Raw genomic sequence first — 9945 nt, forward strand, 5'->3', positions numbered from 1 at the left:
AGTGTGTGTGTGTGTGTGTGTGTGTGTGTGTGTGTGTGTGTGTGTGTGATTGTATGTATCACCCTGAATACTTGAAATACAGTGGTATTTTTCTCATGAAGTCTCAAGTTTCTTGCACCAAAAACCTTTTTAGTTTAAATTTTTCATGACGTTTATCACACTGTCTGACCCTAGAATTGAAAAGCTACTGCTACTGTGCCTTTAAGAGGTCATTTACATATGTTAATGACCTCTGTTATGATTGGCTGACTTTATGCAGTATAGTTCATATTGTCCTTAGGCTAAGTTGCTGAACACTGAGTAGATGTTGGTATGTAAATGTGGGTGTTGCTAATCCTGAGTTGTGGTGCCAAAAGTATGCAATTTGAAGGAAAGCAGTGCTGCAATGTTACCTTGAGTTGTTTAATACCAGTTAACCCACCGTTTACAAAAAAAAACAAACTTAACCCAGTGTAAAGTATGAACAGTGTGAAACATGGGTCCTATAATAAGACCGTACTGCAGCTCTGATGTGAATTATGTTGATGTTTGGGATCTTCCTATTGCAGAGGAAGATGAGGAGGAAGAGACTGCACCCCTGCAGCCTGAGGTCGAGGCAGAGAAAGAGAAACCAGCAGAGAAACAAGATGAGGAAGGTATTGAACACACCTCATGTACAGTGTCCTATCAGCTCCACTGTAATACATTAGTGTTACTTTAGTATCATTGATTTACTGTCATAGTTTTTGTTAATAATTTTAATTAAATTTTTAGATTTCCTGTTTTCATTTCAGATGTGGTTTTAGTAATTTTGTGTTTGTCAATATATATATTTTTTTTGATGGTTTCAGTCTTTTTAGTATTTCAATTTCAACTACATGAAAATGAGAAATGTTGCCTTGGCAGATACATTTTTTTTCCCCCAAATGTTTTTTTATTTTTTTATGTTTTTAACCATTTATATATTTGCCTGTTTAACTAACAAACTTGTTGATGTTATATTATTCATGATTGAAGTAGGCATTTCATAGAAGTTCTGACTATTCGCAGTGTTTGTCACAGAAATTAATGTTGGTGTAATGGTAACACAAGCTGGGAACTTTATGTAAGGAAAAAAATCACAACAGATCATTGAAATATTGACAGTTTAATGCACCTGCTTCAACATGTTTCTTCCCAGAGCATGCATTACATTTTCAAATAGTTTAGTGGTTCAGAATAAATTTTTCCACAGTTGCTCCTTGCTATATGCATGCGTTTAGACAATTTTCAAAATCTTTTGTGTAGATTTACTTTCCTACAATTTCCTACAGTTTTGCATGGCTCAATACTGGATTGACTGGAACAAACCTGGAACTGCTTCACAGCCATGCTGTTACGGAAAATTAAACACTATTTAATTAAATACTTTGGAATATTTGTCAACCACTAGAATCAAGAATTCAACAATTCTCATGTATAAATGGATCTCATGTATAAATGTTACACACCTGTCATTGTGTCCTGTCTGTACGTGAGTGTAGCGCCCCCTCATGAGCTAACAGAGGAGGAGAAGCTGCAGATTCTGCACTCGGAGGAGTTCATGGAGTTCTTCGATCACAGCACACGTTTCATGGAGCGCGCTCTGTCCGAACACGTGGATGTTTTCTTCGACTACAGCGGCCGTGACATGGAGGAGAAGGAGGGGTAACAGTTAGCCCTACTAACCTAAACAATCACAACCAACAATAACCAACAATCACTAATCACAAACCAGCTCATGTGCACTGTTTAATGTGAGATATTTGCTTGTGTGTGTGCGTGTGTGTGCGCGTGTGCGTGCGCGTGTGTGTGTGTGTGTGTGTGTGTGTGTGTGTGTATCTATCTAGTGAGATGCAGGCTGGGACCAAACTGTCTCTAAACAGGAAGTTTGTTGATGATCACTGGTCCAAACAGCGGGTGGTGACCTGTCTGGATTGGTCCCCACAGGTACGTTACCTCCTGATTTCTGAAGGATCATGTGACACTGAAGACTGGAGTAATGATGCTGAAAATTCAGCTTTGATCACAGGAATAAATTACAGTTTAAAATATAAATTGCAATAGAAAACTGTTATTTTAAATATAATAATAATAATAATATTTCACAATATTACTGTTATTTCTGTGTTTGTGATCAAATAAATGCAGCCTCGGTCATAGGAGACTTCTTTCAAAAACATTTAAAAATTGTACTGTCTCGAAACTTTTGAGCGGTAGTGTATAATATGACGTAGCACATGAAATTAGGCGTGGATCAAGTGAAGATTGAATTATATATTTTGTCAATATGTTAGTTTTACGATTTATCAAAACTGCTGCTTATTTGTCTGCAACTGACAAATGTTGAAGATAACACTGATCCTCTAAAAACACAAATCTCTTCTGGTGAACATGCTTCTGATGTTGTAGAATATAACATTTAGATATGAATGTGAAGATATTTCACATTGGCTGTGTGTTTAGAGGTGTTTTTCAAAGTTCATTTCTTTCGCCGTATCAAACAGATGATTGGATGTCTTGGAGTCGCTGTGTCTAGTTTGATGTAATAGATCTAGAGTATAAACCCTCTCAAACGCACTGCACCTCATGTGTGCACAACACAAACAGATGTGTGTGATTTGAGAGAGAGCACAAACCACACACTGAAACAATGCTGTCAGTGTGAGTTTACATGAGAAATCTCCTGGCGTCATGCAATTAGTGGCTCATCGGATACTTTACGGCATTGTAGCCGTATTAATTGTCCCTGCATATGATACTAGGACATGAGAAAGTATATAAATGATCAAAAAATGACATGTTACAATTTAGAATTTAAAATTCAGTCAGATTACCCTTTTGAAAAATAGCTACACTACTAACATTTGTTTTTCAGTATTGCTGTTTATTGAATAACAGTTTAAATAAGGGTCTCAGTGGGTTACAGCATCAAACCTGAATGCTTAAATTTACATTAAATACCACAAATGAAACAAAAAAATGTCTTAATTTATAAGAATGAATTAAAAACACTGTCATATTACTCCTCAGCTTTTTGGAAAAAATAGCTTTCTTTCTGGAAAAGCTATGCTTTTTTACCAAAAATGTCATCTTTTGCTCACCAACATGTCATTCCAAGCATATATGACTTGCGTTTCAGTCTGAATATAGCACAGGGGTTGTCTATTATTTTTATGTAGTCATAGTCATATATGTTTATGATAAGTAAAGACAAAGTAAATGATAATAGCTTTTTTTTTCTCTTTTTGGGTACAACTACTACTATGGTAGCATTTAGTTTGTATTTTGAATTATTATTATTATTATTATTAAGTATTATATATTATTATATAGTATTCAAGGTAACACTTTAGCTTAGGGATTAATTCTCACTATTAACTAGTTGCTCATTAGCATGCATATTACATTTTGGCTGTTTATTAGTACTTATAAAGCACATATTAATGCCTTATTCTGAATGACCATATTCTAGATCCCTTAATCTTACCCAATACCGAAGCATAACTACTAACTGTTAATAAGCAGCAAATGAGGAGTTTATTGAAGAAAAAGCTGTTAATTAATAGTGAGAATTGGTCCCCGAACTAAAGTGTGAAATAATAAATATTAAAATAATTTTTTCTTTAAATAAAATTTTGTCCCTATGACAGTTATTTTGCTTTTTTTTCTGTGCACATTTGTTACAGTCAGCACAAAAAAGTAAAAATAAATAAGTAAATGTAAGCGGGTGGTTCTTGGTCAGAGTAATCAAACCTAATGCGGGAAAGCAAAAGTTTTTCTTAGATAGTAAACGTCTAGTTCTCCTGACCTGTACATGTGTTCACAGTATCCAGAGTTGCTGGTCGCCTCTTACAACAACAATGAGGAAGCCCCGCATGAGCCTGATGGAGTGGCTTTGGTCTGGAACATGAAATACAAGAAGACCACACCGGAGTATGTCTTCCACTGTCAGGTACACACACACACCCACCTGCCTTCAATCAGCAACGACTGACTTCTCACTCCTCCCCGTGCACACACCTCCTGAAAGCCATCCCACATAACATGATTGTCATATACAAACACCTACACACCGGCCTCACACACACACACACACACACTTGTGATACCTTAAAGGCATAGTTCAAAATCTCTCATGTCATCACAAAGCCATTACTTTTTCCTTGCATGGATCACAAAAGAAGAGGTTTTGAAGACTGTTCAAACTTCTCTTTTCCATGCAATAAAAGCATATAGTGGTCATATCTGTAAAAGTATAAAATGTCATTGTATGGAGAAAAAAAACAGCATGTGAACTGTCTGATATCTCCTTTTGTGTTCCATGAAAGAATGAATGTCATACAGGTTTAGAACAACATTGGGTGAGGGAGTTAAAGGATGATGAGATGTTCATTTATGATACTATTCCTTTAAACTCTGTGTTGGACATGCACATTCATTCACAAACTCATTTCTTTTGGATGTTTTTTTCACTGATCAGTTGAGTGTTGCTGTATGTTCAGTGTTAGTTGTGTGTTTGGCCTGAGGTGATCTGCTGTGGACGACCTGAGTAGAACCACATGTGCCGCCCTCAGCAACGGATGCACAGCTCACACACACACACACACACACACACACAGACAGATGCGGAAAACTACACAAGTGTTCACACACACTCACAGAGGTGTGAACTTGTTACTTTTTCCATCTTTCTGCTGAGTGTGTTGGGGCTGGTTAACTCTTCTTAGAGGAAAGTGTGAGTTGTTCAGCTTATTCAGTGAATAACAAAATTCAGTATCAGCGTCATTAGTTGTTGTTGGTGTAAAAATTTTATTTTGTTGTTTTGTGATGTACATTGGATTGGTGTTTTGAGGTGTCATGGTGGAATTTGAGGTCACATCACTCAGTTACAAGATGCATTTATGCTTGATGCACCTCAGAGGCTTTTATAATGTAGCTTTGCTTACAAACTATTCTCCAAAACAAGAAGGTACAGAACATGCTGAGAAAATATCAGCTGAACCACTGAGAAGCAGCAGTGTGAAGTCACTTGTCAAACTTTACTTGGTTACTTTACTACCTCCCCCATTTTCAAATAGTATAAAATAAATGAGCTAAGCAAAAATCGTTTTAATAAAACTCAAAGTTTTATATTTTTATATTCTATACAGTATATTATTTGGACACTTTATTCTGTGTTTAAAGCAAAGTGAAGAAATACTTAAAGACGTAGTTCACCCAAAAAAATAAAATTCCAGGGATGCATGATATTAGATTTTTGCCTCTATCTGATATGCCGATATTTTTCACATCATTTTGACCAATAGCCGATGCCGATACCGATATATATTTCCTTTTGTTTTGAAACAACAAGAAGTCCCTCTTGTGCAGAAATTATAAACAAATAATTTTTTTATTTTTGGTTCGTTTTGAGCAAAAATGTATTTGTTAGAACTGATAAACATTATTAAGGTGCTTTTTTTAATGAGAGTACATTGAAAGCTTTGAAAATAACTAATAAAATCAATCTCTGCTGTTTTTTTTTTTAATAATTTAAATTTTTTTTTTTATTAATTCATTTTTTAGACAGATGCAGTTGAAACCTTAACATTTTGTTTGTGGACTTAACATTAATCGTCTAAAGCAAAAGAGCTGTATAAATTCTAAAAATCATTTAGAGCTCCTAGCATTAAAGTTTTCATAATAAAAATATATTACATATTAATGAATAAATCGGTATATATTAAATTATTTAATTTAAAAATATCATGTTTGTGATTTCTTTTTTTTATGTAAGCTTTTGACCTTTAAATCAAAGCAAATTTTTTATTAGAAACACAAGTATCTTCATGTTATTTGTGTATTTTACTTTTCAGAAAGAAACTTTACTTTTCAGGCAGGAACTGAAATCAGCTAAACCTGTAATAAGGACTGTAAAAAGATGGACTAATGAAGCAGAGCGGGATTTACAAGTCTGCTTCGTCTGCTCTGATTGGAGTGTTTTTGAAGCTGCTGACACCGATCTGGACGAGCTCACAGAGACTGTAACATCATACATCAGTTTCTGTGAGTCCTACCAGGACTTATTTAACGTACAACAATGACAAACCGTGTTTCTGCAAAACTCAGACAGCTCCGTCAGGCCACAGAGGATGCCTACAGGAGTGGGGACAGAATCTTGTACAATCAGGCCAGGAACACACTGACAAAGGAGATTAGTGTGGCTGAGAGGAGCTACTCTAAAAAGCTGAGAACCCAGTTTTCAGCAAACGACCCTGCTTCAGTGTGGAAAGGCCTGAAAGACATTACAAACTACAAGACACCATCCCCCAGCACTGTGGAGAATTAATGAGTTTTACTGCAGATTTGAAACTCCCGGTCTCACACCCCACACCCGCTCTGACCATCTCTCTACACAAACATTAATAACTCCAGCAACCCCCCTCTCCCCCCTCCTGCACTTCAGATCAGTGAAGATGATGTGCGTCAGGTCTTCAGGAAACAGAAGAGAAGAAAAGCACCAGGCCCAGACGGTGTTTCACCAGCCTGCCTGAAAACCTGTGCTGACCAGCTGGCCCACATCTTCACACAGATCTTCGACAGATCACTGAAGCTCATGAAGCCTGCTTCAAACGCTCCACCATCATCCCCATCCCAAAGAAACCCAAAATCACAGCACTTAATGACCACAGACCTGTTTCCCTAACATCTGTGGTCATGAAGTTGTTTGAGAGACTGGTGTTGGCTTATCTGAATTGCATCACTGGATCCCCTGCAGTTTGCTTACCGAGCAAACCGGTCCATCATGGGACTGCATTATATTCTACAACATCTGGATAAATCAGGGACTTATGTGAGGATCCTGTTTGTGGACTTCAGTTCGCTCTTCAACACCATCATCCCAAACCTCCTTCAGACCAAACTAACCCAGCTCTCTGTTCCTAGCTCCATCTTTAAATGGATCACCAACTTTCTGACAGATTCATGTCAAACAGCTGCACCATCAGCACTGGCGCCCCTCAGGGATGTGTGCTCTCCCCACTGCTCTTCTCCCTCTACAGCAATGACTGCACCTCTAAAGACCCCTCTGTCAAGCTCCTGAAGTTTGCAGACAACACTACAGTCATCGGCCTCATCCAGGACATTGATGAGTCTGCATATAGAAGCGAGGTTGAGTTGGGCACCACCATCTCACAGGACCTGAAGTGGGACACTCACAGGCCCAACAGAGATTGTACTTCCTTCACCAGCTGAGGAAGTTCAACCTGCCACAGGAGCTGCTCACACAGTTCTACTCCGCTGTCACTGAGTCTGTGCTGTGCACTTCAGTAACTGTCTGGTTTGGCTCAGCTACAAAATCAGACATTAGAAGACTGCAGAGGATGCTTCTGTCACCAGAACAAATTCCTTGTATGTGCAAACATACTTGGCAATAAAGCTCTTTCTGATTCTGATTCATTTTATTACAAGTCGGCCTACAGCGCCCCCTAAATAAATAAAACGCCTTACCGGAGGCACATTAGGACCCGGGGGAGGCTGCCGCTGCTGCTGCACGCACTGGTAACTGTTAACTTCAAAACAGTGAATCTAATCGTCATCCACTCAGGCAAGAGTTTGCTTCAAGAATGACCACACTTCTGACTTGATCTTATCGCTAGTACATCCTGAGCACATGTAAACTATTCGTAATATCGGCAAGGCATATCGGCATTATTTTTCGGCATAAAATTTAAAATGTGTACATTTAAAGCCATTATCGGCCGATTCCGATAACGTTCCGATAATATCGTGCATCCCTAGAAAATTGTCATCATTTGCTCACCTTCATGTCGTTCCAAACCCATAAAACTTTAATTCATCCACAAAACACAAATTAAGAGATTTTTAATATAACCTGAAAGATTTCTGTTCCTCCATTGAAAGCCCATTCCACCAAAACTTTCATACTTCATAAATCATAGAGAGATTGTAAAAGAAAGGTCTTTTAGGGAAACTTTACTTGCTTGATGCACAAGAGGTTTGTGTTTGGATGTGACTCAAGCTTGTGTTTCCGCAAGAACCAATTAGGTTCTTCTTGTGTGTCATGCAAATACAGATGTTTACCATATTTGATGAGCTCTATGTATGTGAGTTTCTCAATGTTTATGTGTGAATATAAGTCTAAATTAAATACGTTCATCAAATAAAGCAATTGTATCTCTTCAGAAGACTTGGATGCAACCGCTTGATTCATATGGATTACTTTTATTAATTTTTTGAAGCATCAAAGCTTGGAATGAAATTTTAAGGTTTCATTATAAATATCTTTGGATCTTTGGAGATAAATGAAAATCTTGTAAGTCTGAAACAACATGGGGTGCATAATTGATGACAAAATGTTCATTTTTGGATCATCTATCCCTTTAAATACACAAACACTTTAAACAAGAAGCATCATATTAGCTGGCAATTTCAGTGAGTAGGCAAAAACATGGATTGTAGCATTATCTGTGTTAGTTAGTTCTTTTCTAACACTTTTTGGTTATGCATGTGAATCTGCTAAACTGGACTTCCTTCACATTTGTCCAGCAGGATTGAAGGAATGTGGAATTCATCGAGATTATCTCTGTCTGTCTCTCTCTCTCTCCTCTAGTCTGCGGTCATGTCTGCTGTGTTTGCAAAGTTTCACCCTAACCTGGTTGTCGGTGGCACTTATTCAGGACAGATCGTCCTGTGGGACAACAGAAGTAACAGACGCACTCCTGTCCAGAGGACGCCTCTCTCTGCCGCGGCGCACACGGTACGTGACGTTCACACGCCGTACTGAAAATGAGGCTGAGCAGTTGCTGCAACCCAAGAATTTTGAGATGCTATTATGGTGTCCTAAAAAAATATTGCTTATTTTTCCGATTTGCTTTATTATTTTTTACCCTTAACCTTACATTTCTGATTCTCCGTGCAGCACCCAGTGTACTGTGTTAATGTGGTTGGCACACAGAACGCTCATAACCTCATTAGCATCTCTACTGATGGAAAGATGTGCTCCTGGAGTCTGGACATGCTGTCTCAACCACAGGTACCCACAATGCTCTCTGCTCCATCCATCGCGTGACCTGTACCTTCAGAAGTACCATCATAGTTTCAGAGTTTGAATATCACACTCAAAGAAAGCCACTTGCTAACTCAACCAGTAAAAAGAGTGGATTTTGTGTACAAATCTTACTGACGTGAGTTTGTTGGCTTCAGAAGCTCTATAAAAGGCCCACTGAGAGCCACAACCTCTTCCATGCTGCTCACCCTTGAGTTTCCAAAAACGTTGGCCAAACCACAGTGTCAGATGTTAATGACGGGTAGAGTGCTGGCTGAATTTAAATTGTGCATTTCTAATCTGTGGAAGAGGCTGTTGGCTGTGGTGTTATTGATGTGTGTGTGTGTGTGTGTGTGTGTGTGTCAACAGGACAGTATGGAGCTGGTGTTTAAGCAGTCTAAATCCGTTGCGGTCACCTCCATGTCCTTCCCTCTGGGTGACGTTAATAACTTTGTGGTGGGAAGTGAGGATGGATCAGTCTACACAGCCTGTCGTCATGGCAGGTAATACACACACACACAACACACTCACACACAGTGTTCACTGCAGCAGATCCATGGATTTATGCGTGTAATCCGCTTGCGCAAACAAACATTTTATTTTTTATAAAATTTTATTTCATTTTTCTTAGTCCTCTTATTAATATCTGTTTCTGGTGATCAGATCGCAAGTCAGTTCGATAAAATACACTAAAAATAAATATGTATACAAATAATCAGTACAATCCATTGCTTAGTATTTTTCATTTCTGGGGTAAAAAAAATCACTGATCCCTGAATGAATCTTTCTCTTTGGTGGAATGATCAAGATCTTAGTTTGGTTCACAAAGATTTTATAAATTAATCAAATAATATAAAAAATGAATAATTTTATAAATATTTTATATATATATATATATA

General features: G+C 37.9%; 1 protein-coding gene across 1 annotated transcript in view; it reads left to right on the forward strand.

The window, feature by feature from the left end:
* Positions 1-9945, forward strand: part of dync1i2a (dynein, cytoplasmic 1, intermediate chain 2a) — a 35650-nt gene that overhangs the window by 23210 nt on the left and 2495 nt on the right. Inside the window, exons 6-12 of the mRNA XM_016559112.1 lie at positions 549-635; positions 1503-1665; positions 1848-1947; positions 3827-3952; positions 8612-8758; positions 8921-9034; positions 9416-9549. Coding sequence (XP_016414598.1) covers positions 549-635; positions 1503-1665; positions 1848-1947; positions 3827-3952; positions 8612-8758; positions 8921-9034; positions 9416-9549 — 871 coding nt within the window. The remainder of the gene's footprint in view (positions 1-548; positions 636-1502; positions 1666-1847; positions 1948-3826; positions 3953-8611; positions 8759-8920; positions 9035-9415; positions 9550-9945) is intronic.

The sequence above is a fragment of the Sinocyclocheilus rhinocerous genome, unplaced genomic scaffold (assembly GCF_001515625.1).
Source record: "Sinocyclocheilus rhinocerous isolate Xijiao unplaced genomic scaffold, SAMN03320098_v1.1 scaffold887, whole genome shotgun sequence".
NCBI lineage: Eukaryota > Metazoa > Chordata > Actinopteri > Cypriniformes > Cyprinidae > Sinocyclocheilus > Sinocyclocheilus rhinocerous.